General features: G+C 43.7%; 1 protein-coding gene across 1 annotated transcript; it reads right to left on the reverse strand.

Annotated features, from left to right (window-relative positions):
* Window positions 1-225: 225 nt before the first annotated feature.
* Window positions 226-14,365, reverse strand: ripk4 (receptor-interacting serine-threonine kinase 4). Its single transcript, XM_054756042.1, has 8 exons — window positions 14,088-14,365; window positions 7,554-7,845; window positions 6,271-6,419; window positions 5,089-5,138; window positions 4,109-4,267; window positions 3,536-3,651; window positions 1,867-2,110; window positions 226-1,779 (listed from the first exon to the last, which is right to left on the reverse strand). The coding sequence occupies exons 1-8, from the start codon at window positions 14,267-14,269 to the stop codon at window positions 584-586; spliced, it is 2,388 nt and encodes a 795-aa protein (XP_054612017.1). The 5' UTR covers window positions 14,270-14,365; the 3' UTR covers window positions 226-583.
* Window positions 14,366-15,826: the final 1,461 nt, after the last annotated feature.

Here is a 15,826-nt window from a genome sequence, read left to right on the forward strand (position 1 = left end):
TGTATTTGGAGTTGTTTACTGCATGTAAAAGTATAAAAATGAGTTTTGTGTTAATATTTTTGGCTTTCTGGAACAGATGGATTTGATTGACATTATTTCTTATGACAAAATTTGATTTGGTTAGCGTCCATTGCGGTTAGTCGGACCTTCTGGAAGGAATTAATGACGCTATGCAAGGCTCCACTGTACTTGGAAAAAAAAGAAGTCCTGAAACCAAGTAAAGGTTTGAAGGTTTTTTTTAATGGCTTTAACAGGCTCAGAACACCGCCGAATCCAATTAGAAATCCAAAATGGCCGACACAACAACAACAAAAAGCGCTGGTGTTCCACTACTTACAGGCAGCTGCAACATCAGAAAGGTGCACAAATATCCCATGCTTCCTAATCAAAATGGAATCCCACCAACATGTGCTTATGCGGTTCAAAAAACGGTATGGGGTACAAAAGTAAAATTGTATATGCTGACATACATCTCTATTTACAGTGTACATATTTACATGGTAAAATCCTAATCGTGTGTTTAGCATATTATATTACATCGATTTGCCGACACCAAGTGGGCATGGCAGTGTCTTTTCTCCTGTTAGCACAAGGCTGGTGCACACTGCGGATTGTCGTTGTGCTCTGTCAGTTTGAGAATGACAACTCTCCTCTGGAGCGGCTTAGCCTCCGGTAGCTGCTCGGACTCAGATGGCGCCGAGCTCTCACGAAGAAAGTCCTGGGAGTCCTCCGGCAAGCGTTCCCCCCGCTCTGCCACGTGCAAAAGGCCGAGCTCCTCTGACAGAGCGCCCCCGGCTGGACAGTGAAGGAGCAGCTTTTTCAGAACTTCGCTGTGTCCGCACTCTGCCGCCAAATGGTAGGGGGTGCGTTGGTCCAGGTTGAGTTTTTGAGGGTCGGCCCCCTCCTCTATTAGCATCTTGACGGTGGCCAGGTGGCCCCGCTGGGAGGCTAAGTGGAGAGGGGTGAATCCTTGGCTGTTCTCGGCGTGGATCTCCGCACAGTGTTTAATAAGGAGGCGGGACGTGCTGGTGTGACCCGTCTCGGCCGCCACATGGAGTGGCGTGTTCAAGCCAGAGGCCGTCATGTGAACATCTGCTCTCAGTTCAATGAGGATTCGCGCCACTCGATACTGCCCCCTCTGGGATGCCAAATGCAGTGCCGTGCGGCCGTCTTTCGTCTGGGCATTGACGTCGGCACCCGCCTGCTTGACCACCAGCTTGACGATGCCCAGATGACCCTGCCAGGCAGCCAAGTGCAACGCCGTCCAGTTGTCCTTCCCCTTGATGTGGACATCAGCGCCGCGGCTCAGCAGCACTCGGACCACGTTCTCCTGGCCGTGCTGGCACGCCACATGAGCAGGCGTGCGCCCTTGACCGTCGGTCTCGTTGATGGCTGCCCCCCGGTCGAGCAGCAGGCGTGTCATGGCCTCGTCTCCGTTCTGGGCTGCCCAGTGCAAGGCCGTGTACTGGTCCTCATCCTTGGCGTTAACGTTGGTGCTGCGCCGGCCGAGCAGGAGTTCGGCCAGGGGCTTCAAGTGCTTCTCGGTGGCCAGGTGAAGAGGGGTGGAGCCGCGGGTGTTGGCGAGGTTGGGATCGGCGTTGTTCAGCAGGAGGAACTTGACGGCTTCCTCATTGGTGAAGGTGATGGCATGATGGAGGAGGCCGCCTCCTCCCTCCAGGAGGAGATCAACATCCTGCGGCTGGAGGATCTTCATCAGCTTTGCTGTGTCCATGGTTCTGATGGCATCACATAACTTCCTTTTGTGGACGTCAGCAGAATCTGTGCGGTAGGAAGACATAACCATTTAATAAACGCCCATACTGTATCTGCAGGGGTCACGACCACAAGCTTTGACTTCACGCTTACCAATTGTGTTTTCTTTCTCAAAAGACATCGTTATAGAGTCCTGCGAAGAGAACGCAGAGTCTGCAGACGACATGCCCGAGAGCCTTTTGCAAGTGTTCTCTTTGCTGTAGCTGCTGTCTTCCTTCAGCCGATCAAAGCTCCTCGAGATCCCAGAATCCACCTGGGTCAGCAGCTCAGACAGACTGTAGTCTTTTTCCGGCAACATGGCCGATTTTGGACGAACGGGTTGCTTCGTGTTTTGAACCTGTGGCAAGCAAACAGGTGACTTTAGAGTAATGGACAAGATGTTCTTCGGCGCGTGTACATTCCAAAGCATGTAACAGTTGTCACGTTGCTACCCTCCTGACCCCACCTCAGAACTATTAAGTAACTGACGCCACTTCCCTCAGGGGACCACGTTTATGTCTCGTCACCGGAGGAGCCGTGTGGAGGTGTCACACAGCACACAGGTTGAACAATCCCACCAGGCAACATTCTTCTTTGGTGATGGCATTGTTGTTCTGACCAAAAAGTGTGTTTACTCACAAGAGAACACAAAGTAATAAATGTGTCTTGAGCATGTCCTGTCCTTGGCTTGTCCTGCGACTTGTATTATTAAATTATAGAAATCATTAAACATCTTCATTCATATTAACCGACATGAACCAGGGAGGCACCGAGGGTGCAGAATTCAATGGATTCAGTGATGTGGAATGAGATCGGGAGCTCGGTGAACTTGCGCGCTTGTCGGACCCGCTGGCTTGTTATGTTATTTTAGCCCGTTCAGCCTCCCAGGCATGATCTTGAAGCTGTTGTGTTGCTGAATAACTGTTACTGTGTTATGTTAGCATCCCCCACGCCTCTTCAGCCCGTGGTTGTGTGCGCTATTGCCGAGTTCAATAACTTGCCTTTCCAGGTTAAATGTCGGTTCTTTGCCTTCCCTCGCACATGCCACCAGTAACAACCTTCAATTGAGCTGAGGATTGTCGCGTGTCTTGACAGACAGCCAATCGGAGGATGTGTGAAGAAGTTTCAAACGGCCGTCTTACTGCGTCCAACCTCAGCAGCAATGACGCTGCGAGAGGCCTTGCTTATGCGGCTCAACAATCCCACCGTGCTTTTTTGCCTTTGCCGTCACGAGATCGCGACGGTGTGAATACCAGACAGGAAATGACATTGAACTCACATTTTTGCCAACATTTTGGCTTTTGATCCGGAGTGCACGTGTTTTTTTCCTCTTCATGATGCATTTTTTGACTGGTGGGACTTACAGTCCAGAAACTATGTTACATCCTTTCCAGGTTTGGAGTTTGCATTCGAGGCGAGTGTCGCATCACGTGTTGAAAAACATCTTTTCACTAATATACAAAATAAACGGAATGTACAGTTGGGGAAAATAAGTATTTGATTTGATACAAAGATTTTCTATTTGACTGAGTGAAATATGTATTTGATCCCCAAGCAGCATGTGGAGACAGCAGAGGTCAGGTATGTAGCGGTCGTGTTTGTTGACACATCAACACCACTGTTTGGGACCTGCTAGAGAGATGTTCACTACCGAGCAGTGCCAAGGTACTGAACACTAAGCAAAAGGACAGCACTTGCAGGCCAACTCTTCCCTTTTGCATGCATGTGTTGATGTTTTGTTGTTTTCCAATCAATCAACGTGACACAAGCACGGTCTCCGTACCTGGTGAAGGGACAGCATGTCGCAAGAAGTAGGCTCCGACTCGGACACAGATGAGGTCGGAGTCTTGGACTCTGCTTGAGGTTTCGAGCACAGATCCTCAGCTTCGGATGTGATGTCTTGGAGAAGGGACAGAATTAGGGAATGTTAATTTATTGTCGGTAAGGGTGTCATGAGATCTTAAGAGTTTAAAATGTGACACGGTTTCTTGTTCGGGCAAACCCAAACCAAAAAAATGCACATCGAGATGCAGAGCCTTCGTCCCGACAGTTAACACTCACTGAGACGTTTGGTCGGTGAAGTAAATACAAATGAACAGTGCAAAATGGTGTGCGTTCACAGAGAGAGTAGTTTAATACATAGCCAAAGAAATGCTACTCTTTAATACAGTTGAAGAGCCAGCATTTCCAGAAATGCTGCAAACGTTTGACAGACGTTATGAATTGCCTGTCACAAATGGCAATGTGATCGCCCTAATTATTAGTTGAAAAAGATATGCAAATGCATCACCAGCCAATTATGCAAATTAGACAATTACATCTTCTGGGAAACACTGACCAGGGAGACACAACTTACCCTGGAAGCTGGGTCTGACCTCAGGGTTTGTTGCCCAGCAGCGCTGCATGAGACTCAAGAAGCCCATGCAGGCGGTAGGGCGACTGCGTGGCACAGCCCCCAGATCCGGACGCACTCCTTTCACCACCTTCACCATGATCTGCAAGATGTTGTTTTCTCCTAGAGGGAAGCCAGTCAAGCCAAAACACACCAGTCACAATTCATGCTTTTAAACAGAGACTACTGATTCATACACATGACAACGTAATTGACTTAATTACATTACATTTAGTTGTCTTACGCATCTGTTTCCAGGAAGGATAAAGAGGAAAGGTGAAGGTGGCAGACCAAGTAAGTAAGAAAATAAGTAGGCCGATTTTCACATCTTAAGACAAATGGCAACCTGGCCACCCTCTAAACAACAGTTGTCTTAAAAAGCCACTTCAATTGCTTTGCTACCTGAGATGCCTGGGAAAACAAAATAGACTTTACTTGCCCGACTAGCCCTGTCCACTTGTGCTGGAATTTACTAAGTAAACACACACACACGCACACACGCACACACACGCACACACACGCACACACACGTGTCCTAAAGCCCTGACTGGAAATCATTTCAGCAATAAGATGGGCTATAAAGTAGTATTAGTGCTACACGGAAAAAGAAAAAAACAATGATCCTGATAGTCATAATAAAACGGATGATGAAGTTGGAATAATTGAGTAAAAATATGAAATTAAAAGAGAATAACTGGAGAAACATACACACGTGCCTGTGTTAATATGAGGACTTGGGAAGTAACACTTTAGTATAACTTACTGCTTCATTTATATCCACAAATTACTACTAAATTGCGTCATTCAATCCAAATCTAACGTCAGTATTTATATACTTGCTCTCACTGTCTAACTTATTTATTTTGTATTTATTGTGCACAATATATTCCTATTTTATTACTCCTATTACATTACGGTATGAATAAATAATAGATTGGCCTTACCTTGGTAGGGTTTCTTTTGGGTTAGGATGCCCCAGATGACAATAGAAAAACTGCAATAAAACACTGAAAGGTCAAGGCAATTTTCAAAACATGTATACCGTAATTTCTGATGTGTAAGCCGCTACTTTTTCCTTCAATTTTGAACCCCGCAGCGTATACAGCGGCGCAGCTAGTTTATGGCTAAGTTCTAATCTCGTGACATCTCATTTACTTGAAAGCTACTATTAACTGTTTAAATACTGTGCCGCTCACGAGTCAGTGAGGAAACGGAAGCTCTTTCGTTGGCAGGAGCCAATCACGAGCTATTAGTGAGCTCATAACGAGCTTGACAACCCATCAGAAATTGCAGGAGGTCAGTCTGACTCACACTGTCATCTTACAAAGAATCCATCACACAGTAACTTAACACTCAAAAGGTATACCTAAGAAATATATAAACAAGTACCAATATGTTTAAAAGTTTAATATGTTTAATAGTTTAAAATGGGAAAAAAACAAGTATTTTAACATTTCACCATAATGCATTGCATCTGAGCAAAGCACTCATTGGTGACCTGCCAGGGCCCTGCAATGATGTCAGCCTCCCTCTGGTGGACAGAGGCAGCATTGCAGCAGCATCGAGCCGTCCATCCATCCATTTTCTATGCCACTTGTCCTCCAATTAAATGCTTTGCTCAGACGTCATGCATTATGAGAACACGTTAAAATATTTGTTTTTTTTCCATTTTTAATTCATATTGGTACATGTTTGTATATTTCTTAGGTATACCTTTTGAGTGTTAAGTTGCTATGTGAATTTAGCATTCTTTCTAAGATGTCCTCATGGATTTGTGCGTGCCACAATATGCCATTTTAGGACGTGGACATGCGTGGCTTATAGTCCGTGTGGTTTATACAGTATATGTACAAATCTGTTTTTTCTTCTGAATGTAGTGGGTGCAGCTTATCCACCGGAATTTACGGTGTATATGACAAATATTTTATATATATATAGAATTATTCAATATAGCAGATGTTATCATTTTATATCAAATATACAAGTTGATATACAGAACAGCAATTTGTACAAGAAGTAGTGAAACATTGAAGAGTTGGACATTCAAAAGTTGAGAGAAGATCAAATTAAGTTCACCTGTAAAGGTGGGAAGGGAAAAAAAAAAAACCAAAAACCCCAAATCCAACCTGTATACGTCATGTTTGGTGTTCGACACTCTGTCCTTCTCAATGATGCTTTCAGGCGGCAGGTAGGCAATGGTCCCGCAGAAGCCATCTCTGCTGATGTCTTCAGCCCGGGACAGGCCGTTCCAGCGAGCCAGGCCAAAATCGGATATCTGAGACACACGGAGAGCGAGACGGGGAAGATGAGGACCTCAAACAGGAAATCCTGGCAGCCTGTCTGCGAGTGTCCTCGAGACTAGTGACTAACTTTACCCGCCGAGTGTGGCAGGAAAGATCTAGGGGCCGTGTCCCAGCATGCAGCGAGGGCAAGAGAGGCCCTGCAGAGCACACCCACACTCAGACGCAGCAGGAACTGAATGATCTTGTAGGGACACGCCAGGGTGAGATGTTTACATCCAGCTATTCCAGTTAAATGGATGCTTCCCACCCACGGCATTCATTTGTGTTGAGCTGCTGCTTGGAGTTAAAGACCACATCTGCTTAAAGTAAAGGCAAAGACCAGGACGGGCAAACCAGAACATACTTTGGCTTTCTGAGTGAGCTTTAAAGCGGGGTCAAGGTGCTGTATTTAGAAAACGATCACGGTCCTTATAATCATTCATTTGTTGATATGCAGGCTTATACTTCATCATTATCAGCACTTCATCGAGCTCTCCACGATAGTCTATTTGGTATTGTCTGGAAACAAACTAACTGAAGAAAAAAGTATAACACAGGCTACAATTGCTGGAGGAAAATAAATAAATGTATACACGTGGTGTGTCAGATAATAAGAAGATGTAGCAGGAGGGATCGTGTTGCCAACTTATTTCAGACCCCTTTAGACACCCTTCTTCGAAAAAGCAACTAGCAACAAATCTAGCGAAGACTCTGACATGAAAGCACGTATGGCTCCTCTCGACAAGCAGCAGGTGCCGCTGTGGGCCCCTCCCTCACAGGTGGCTCCGTCTTGTTTGACATTGAAAAAAAAAAACACGACAAGAAAGCTCATTTGTAGTTTGAAACAGCAAAGCAAAGAAGACTACATCACAAAGAGGCATGTCCTTATGGTACCTAATTATACTTCCTTATTTGAATGTGGTAGTCTTCTGCTTCTTAATATTTTGGGTATTCATTTCTTGTAAAAAATGATTGTCAAAGGGGCTTTTAAAATGATATTGGATCCCAGTGAGGCACTACAGTAAGCCTCTTTTAATAAAATACTCCGTAAATCCCGAGTCGTGTTCAGGGCAAATCTGCATTCTTCTCCTCTCGGCCGACATGCTGGGATTCAGCAGAGCGCTTACCTTGACATGGTAGTGTGCGTCCAGCAGGATGTTGGCAGGCTTCAAGTCCAGGTGCAGCAAGGGCGGGTTCATGCAGTGTAAGAAGTTCATCCCCACGGCCGTCTCGTGGATGATGCGGAAGCGCAGCTCCCAAGGCAGCGGTTCGGTGGCCAGCAGGCTTTCCAGTGAGCCGGTCTCCATGTACTCCATGACCAGGCCCTGGGGGTCCTCGCAGATCCCATAAACAGGCAGGATATATCGGAACTTGGCCGCCTCCATTTTTTTGGCTTCCTCGAGCAGCTCCGACCGTTCTCTGTGCCAAAAATCGTTATCGTTATTGATTCATACTTTTAATAGATTTTTGTTGGGTTAATGAAACCTAAAAAGGCAAATGTCGGAAGCAGCCTCAAAGTTATTCATCAAGAAAGCCAGAATAAGAACCATGCAAGCCTTCTCTTCCACAACTATTAGCAAGTAACTGTTCATCATGCAAACAGGTGAATGGATATCATTACCGTACTCACTTACTTCACATGTGAAAGCATACAAAGCCTTGGAAAAATGGACTTGGTTTCTTCATGAATGTAAATTTTACAAACTAGGGATGTCCTGATCCACATTTTTTGGCTTCCAATCGGATCAGATTTTTTTTTAATAGCCTTGCCGATCCGATACCAATCCTTTTTTTTTTTTTTAAAACAACAAGCTTTTGTTAAAAGCATGAATTTGTGGAATTGAATATGGTTATGAAAACAGCTCATCCAAGCATTAAAAATAATGTATAATAAAACTAAAGTATTGCTGAATTTACACCGCATGACCAACAATATTTGGGCTTATATATTTGTAACAAACCTCTGAGAGTCAGGTCACTCATCCAATAAAAGATCCATCCAATAAAAAAAAAAGTCCATCCAGTAAAGAATTAAAATACTTTTAGGGTAGGACTAATCATCTGAAATGGTTACAGATCAGGTTGTAGTGTGATTGGGAATATATGACATTTTTTTAATCAAACTGGCTTCGAGTGTAAAAGTCATTTATGGACGGTCCCTAGTACAAACAACAGCGGGTATAAACAACAACAGTGCGACAACAAACAACAACAGCCGCACTGAGACTGTTACTCACATGGGGGCGAGGGGGAATGAGTTGATGCCTGAAATGTCTAGATGGCCAAGGCCACCATTGGCCACCACGTAGCTCCACCACTGGTAGCACCAACTCTATCTGTGGCGGACCAAATGTATTGGTGGCGGGCTGCCACAAAGAAATGAATGTGTGGGAAGCACTGACAATCTACGTAATACTGCAGTTGTTCAATGTAGTGCTAAATACGTTCTACTTGAAACTAGTGAGTGACTAGAGGTGTCGCGAGACGAGACGATACACGAGATCGGGTCTCCGAGAACGAGACGGGATTTTAACATGACTTTTACGAAAAGTCCAAGGAAAATCTACTAATTTCATTTCTACTACGTTACCTTGCATTGCTCCTCACGAGGATACAACCTTCTGCAGTCGGTGCGTATGCTAGCGGCCTTGCCTCCACCCACCGACACAAAGAGACGGTGCGACTGACAAAAGGGCTCACTCCATTCATGCCGTTGTTCTTCGGAACGACTGCGCCAAGGTGCTGAAACCAGTGCGCAGAGTGAACCCTCTTGCTGCCTGTTTGGAGGCGGGAGATGAGGAAAACAGACACGCATGCACCGAAGCCGGCAAAATGATCAACTTCATTTTTGTTTATTGTGTGATTGATTAATTTATTTAATATCGCCGCAGTCCTGTTGCCCGCGAGAGAAATGTTGTGGCATGAGATCTGGTCACTTTGTATCGATGTACCTAAAATCAATTAGCAAAATTAGCAAATTGTTGTTTTATTAGGTGAAGGAAATTTAGATAAACGCTCTTCATTCTTTTTTATTGTATTTTTGTAGGGGTGTGCATATGATCAACGATGCATGCGAGCATAATGCGGTTATTGTTTTGAGATATTTAGGTCAACTTGTACTTGAACTAAACCTGCAACGTGCATTGCTTTTAGCCACGGATTGAAGTCACCCTCTCAGAAAACATTAACCAAATCATTTGGGGGCCCCAAGCTTTGCTCACTGAGCTGTAATATTTGACATCATTTCAGGCCACAACCCCGCATGTCATCATGAGCGGGCGGGGCGGCCAGCTATGGAAAACAACGTCAAAGTGTGACCTTGTCGACTTCATTCATCCATTCCATGCTGTATCATGCATCATGTATCCTGTATCACGTATCATGTATCATGTATGCAAATGACTGGTGAATGCCAGGACGTTCCAGATGAGCCTGGAATGCAGCAGGTGAGTGAGAGCTCCTGTTCTCTGTTGCTAAACCTTTGCACAGCTGCCGTTATCAGTGCGCTGGCACCGCTGACATCACCGCATTCACAGCGGCTTCTTTAAAATACAAGCTCTTAATGAGGGCTGAGATAAAGTGAACGCTTGTGTTTTAGGAATGTGTGGGAAAGGCCAAGCAGAGCAGGCGTGTCGCTGGAAGCAAAAAGGAATGACTTGTCGTTCATTAAGACCGGAGTGGAAAAAGTCTGTTATGTTTGGAGTAGAGATTTGTATTGAATGAATGAATAAAATGTATTCATTTTTTGGAGTGATTTCCTCAGGGTGTTCCTGTCCTGCCGCATCTCCCTGTCCTTTACCTGGTAAGCTCCGAGGGAACGGCTGAGTCAGCATGACTGGCAAATGAGTGACTACGCCTCATCAATTCCTGATGATTCCTTTTAAGGGGGAAGTGTGCACGTGGGCTTCCCACCACGCCTTGTGTTTGTGTCGATCACGCCATGAGTGAGGTCGTGATGTTGATGACCCTCTGTTCTTTTGTGCTGTGTGGGCAGAGACTGGGTGGGCTTTTATCTGACTCAAGAGGGTGCCAAGCATAAATTAATATGAATTGTCCTACCCCCCACCATTCCTTGCGGCACAATTGTCCATGTGGCCCGTAACTAAAACCGCCACCGTCTCTCTATGCAGGCTTTACTTTCTCTTTCTTTTTCTACCACAATGATATTCATTGCACAACAGCAAAAATAACTTGTGATTAATTCTACAACTTTTTCCTGGTCATGCCCGGCTTCTTGTTGCTTTGCGTTCATAGCGCTCAACCGCCCTCAAGGCCAATTTAAAAAATGGCTTATGAAAGATGATATTTCCAACTCAACAATGTGTGTGCACGTGTGTGCACGCGTTAAAATTTCCCTACAATGCGTAACCTTGTGCACGCTCTCTCACTTCCTCCTTCCTGTCGCGTGTGTTTTTGTGGGTCAGCGTGTTTGGAAATCTTCACTCTGGTCGGAGTTTTGCGTCACGGCCAATTATGCAAATGAGACAAATATCCCCACAACCCAACACCGGGGATGGATTGCACTCCTGGTGTCTACCAAACAACTTCACATAGAGAAGATATGGTAGACGATAAGTACACCGATTTCCACGTACGACAAATACAAATGAGTATAACTTGTAATGATGGCTGATTTTGGGCTGAGCAGTTATGTGGAAGGCAGCGTGCCACAGGAAGCCAATCACACGTCAACGCAATTACACCAAATCAGCACTAAAAAGGAGTTCATTTCAACATTCTGCAACCTAATCACTGCTTTGTGTTAGATATACTGTGAAATGCATACTGAGTCGCCAATGGTGCGACATAACCACTGCATATTACCGGCAGACATTACCGGCATATTAGAGAACGACCTGTTGCTTAATCCTACACTTCCTCCAAGCTGTTGTTTAGAACCAAATAATGTCCCTTCCCTTTTAAACGCAAGACCCGGTAGAACCGGTTTTACAGCTTCTATTCTGGTCTGTGCCACACAGTGGCAGCCAGCAGCTCTGCAACACAAAGGCGCCTTTGAGCCGAGTGGCGGTGAAATGACATGAATGTGTACTTTGTAGATCGCGATAACATCTTCGCTTCGGGTTCAGCGCATGCTTTGAATGGCGCCACAAGCCGGGGGTCGCAGGACGGCGCTCTTCTCAGTCACGTCCTGTTTGGATGACGACACGACTGCTCTCACGTGATCAGCTGGATTCGTGCATCTTTGGCAAAGACATTTGACCCCACCTGTTTGCCCTCGCTCAGAAACACATGAAAATGGGACTGTCTGTGAACGTAGCTCGTCGTTCCAACTGCGTACAATAGATGGCATTGTAACGCCGCTTCTTCACACACCACACGCGCAACTGGTCTGCCAGGGAAAAGAAGACGTAGCAGGAGGGATCCGTGCTGACAATTTAGCGACCTTGTCATTATATTCAGAGAGCAGATACTAGGCCTATCATGATAGTCGATAAAACGAGGTCGATAATTTTGACGCCTCGATAAATTGACATGTGCGACATGTACGTAGGCTAGCTACGTAGTGATTGGATACACTGAGTGCTAGCTCGCAGTTAGCAAGCAAACACTAATATGAACGGAAGCAAAAAAAACGGTTGTTTTTAAGCCGAATGCCACATTCCAGTGTGGATGTGCTGTGGGGCATTCGCCCCGGCGGTTGCCGCTTGCTGGGGCGTTTGATCGGCGAAGTGAACATATAGTGCCGGGCGGCGCAAGCTCGCGATACCCAGGGTATGTGAAGTGGTGACGCCCTGCGATTCGTAAGTGCTATAGCAGGCGTCTTCTGTGCCTCGCACAGAAACACTACACTTGAGTACCATCTAGTGGCTCAACTGTGACATGACAAAGTGATCATTGAATAATAAACTTAATAGTATGGTCTAACAAAGGTCAAAATGATTGATTATCGCCTATAATTTATAGCACAATTATTGACCAGCAAAATTGCTGTGAGTGCTACTCACTCACAGGAGGCTCAGTCTTGTTTGTGATATTTAAAACAAAACAGAACAAAATGCATGTGTATTTGTAAATATGTTTTTTTAGCTAATATTCTGTCCCCCCGACAACACGAGTCATGGCCAAGTATGCAAATTAGACAATGACGTCATGAAGCGTCTCCTACCAACTAGAATATCTCCAGAACTACAATTGGCTTCACGTGCTGTGCTTCACAAGCATTGGACTAAACTTCCTTGATTGGCTACCGACAAAATTAACCATCAATTGATCTATCAATTGCTATCATTAATGTTTTGAACTCCCGTTTCCACGGCAGTGCAAAGGACACCGAGGAGGCTTCTTTCCATCACAGACAACCAGCATCATCCAATGCACGGCATCATCTCCCGACAGAAGAGCAGCTTCAGTGGCAGATTACTATCACTGCCCTGCTCCACCGAAAGACTGAGCAGATCATTCCTCGCCCACACTATGCGGCTTTTCCACCTCACATAGGGGGAGCAATTAAAAACACACACGGGACTGGATTTATTTAATTATTATCTACTGTTATTATTATTATTTATTATGTGCGTATTATTGCACTACAAATTTTACGTGATCTGTTCCATATATATTTATTTTTTCATTCTTATTCTCATCTTACATCTCATCTTATCTCTTGCCTTGGTTGTTTTATTTTGTGATTAAATTCATTTTGATATTTTTGGAGAGTTGCTGGAAAAAGTGAACTTCTCTTGGAGATTAATAAAGTATCTATCTATCTATCTATCTATCATGCTGTCCAAGTCTACAGCTACATGGCTGTAGCTCAACTTGTCATAGCTTCTTTTGCTACTGTTCTTTGTCAGACAGATCGAAACAACAGCGCCTCTGCTGGTAGTGCCAAGCAGTGCACTCCATTTGTTGACCAGTTCCACACATTATACACATAATAATTAATTGGATCTGATTTTCAAATCTATTATTCACAATTGTTGCATAAAGTCGGTCATTGGTTAGAGGAAAACTTTTTTTTCTTTACTTTAACAACCCCTCCCTTGCATTGTTAGGTGATTACATCAATGTTGATTGGAGGCTGGTGATTTGCATTCCTTTCATGCTTTGGCCAAAGTTTGAATGCGAGAATCAATACTTTATTCACAGCTCCGTTTATGATCGGTCATTGTTTCAACAGAAGCGTTTCATCAAATGACTGAAGTATCGAAAGTATTGATAGATTGATTTGAGAATCGATTTTAGAGCATGAAGAGCTGGTATCGGAAGAATCGGTATTTCAGTATCGATTTTCATGTCACTACTCGGGTCTGGTTCCCCTAGTAGTCTGGATAACTTCCGTTCTGTTCCCTGAACTTTCAAGCGTGTGTTTTTGGGGGGTTTGTTTTTGTTTTGGCAATTTTTTTCTGATTTGCAGATTTTGCATGTTTTTTTTAATGGAGTTTCAAAGTTTGGATGTCGTAGCGTGTTTAAACGCCCCTGTCGGCCACCGTAGACATGTAACATCATGCAATCGGTGAGCCCCACGTTCTCAAGAGTCCGCCCTCTTCAAGTACTCAAAGTTGCCATAACATTACCAACATAGCTAACAGTGAACGTATAGCAAACCCGATAAGAGTGAGGTAAGGATTTTAGCAAGGAATAAGGACAACAGATGATTTAACGTGAAAACAAAATGAATGCATGTTTAAGAGACTCACTTGTCATCCACATGAAGGCAAGGAGGGCACTTGATAGCCAGCCATGTTTTCCACTGAGCATGCCGCACTTTGTACACTTGTCCAAATCCACCTGAGCCAATTTTCTCCCAGGTGCAGAACTCAGAGGAGTCAAAGGTCCTAAGTAGTCCCATATTCCCATGCGGTGAATCAGGAACATCCATGTCTGAACCTGAACAAACCCGCCAGCTGTATCAGCTCCGTACAGGAGGTGTTCTTACGCCAACCAGACCGCTTGTGATTCCTTCCTTGTTTTCACCCCCAAGTCTATAACCCGGAATGGCCCCTCCCTCTCCTCAGGTGTAGAGGGCTGGTCCCCGGACGATGACGTCACTTCCGGATTTGGTGAGTCAGCGCGGGTGCAAGAGTGGAGTATTTCCCAACAGCTCCACGAGGCTGTGTTGCCATCTGGCGTCTTTTGATTAATAAAAGGCTATTTTTTCAGGACAAAGAATACAATCTTTGTAACGAGTCCACGAAGCAGGGATTATTGTTTATATATTTTTACACTAAATCGTACGGTGATCGAAGTTGTCATGTAAGATTTAATCAGAATGTCACAGCCTAATAAATGTAATAGACACATTAAAAATAATCATTTTGAAAGTTACATTTGTAATAATAGAATAATATGGCTAGTATATGATACACTACGTTTATTCTGAGTATGGACAAGTCTGCATTCATTTCAGAGTTCAGTCATTGACTCTTCTTCACAAGCTGAACGAGGTTGTCTATGAGTCCACGTGGCTCACTACTGCCCCCAAACGTAAGCAAATAATGAATATAAATCATAAAACTCCGCTTGGCAGAATACTTCCATATCATTCATTCTACAAGTAGATCAGGGGTGTCCAAACCTTTTTCCAGCGAGGGCCACATACTGAAAAATGAAAGGATGCAAAGGCCACTTTGATATTTAGTAATTATGCTAAGAAGCTCCTCATATTACGAGTTTCTTCTCAGAAGTTTTTTGTGAGAAAGACTTTATTCTCCTTTTTTTTTTTACATTGTCCAACTATTGCAACTTTTTTTCTTGTAAATGACCTTCGTATTTTGACCTTCTTCCCATATTGTAACTCTTTCTCCTTAATTTTCCAAAAAATAAATTAATTTTGTTTCTCATATTATGACTTTAAAAAACATTTTCTTTAATATTTCAGCTCTATGCTATTAAAACGGGATTATTTTCCTTCATAATATTAGAAGTTTATTCTCGGAAAATTGAGATTTTTCTTGTCAGAATACAACTTTTTTTACGTAATATTTTGTCTTTATTCTCATAAAAATTACAGCTGTTTTTTCATTTCTGCAGGTTTTTTTTATTTTTATTTTCCAACTATTGCATCCAACCTAATTTCCCAAATATTACAAGTTTCGTTTTTATCATAATATTCCGATTTTTTAAAATGAATTTAATTTTTTAAATTTTTCCTTAATATTTCAACTGTCACTAAAATGACATTTTTCCTCATATTAAATTATTCTCAAAATTTCTCATCACATAACTTTTTTCTTTGAATATTTTGACTTTACTGTTATATATTTTTTTAAAGTTTTCTTGTTAAATTAAGATTCTTAGAACGTGGCGCGGGCGGATAAAAAAACAGCCCCATTTTGGACACCACTGTCAATGACGATCTTGACTTCCCTTTCACACTTGCAGCGATCAGCAACCTTCACCAACCTGATCGCTGCAGATGCACGGCAACATTTTACAG

This window comes from Dunckerocampus dactyliophorus, chromosome 16 (assembly GCF_027744805.1).
Source record: "Dunckerocampus dactyliophorus isolate RoL2022-P2 chromosome 16, RoL_Ddac_1.1, whole genome shotgun sequence".
Classification (NCBI taxonomy): Eukaryota; Metazoa; Chordata; class Actinopteri; order Syngnathiformes; family Syngnathidae; genus Dunckerocampus; species Dunckerocampus dactyliophorus.

Excerpts from the sequence above, each read along its gene's own strand:
- ripk4 (XM_054756042.1), bottom strand. The coding sequence starts at position 14,269 with ATGGATGTTCCTGATTCACCGCATGGGAATATGGGACTACTTAGGACC. Across the intron at positions 5,139-6,270 it reads ACCAAACATGACGTATACAG|TTTTTCTATTGTCATCTGGG; the intron begins GTTGGATTTGGG and ends GTTTTATTGCAG. Across the intron at positions 3,652-4,108 it reads GGTCAGACCCAGCTTCCAGG|ACATCACATCCGAAGCTGAG; the intron begins GTAAGTTGTGTC and ends CCCTTCTCCAAG.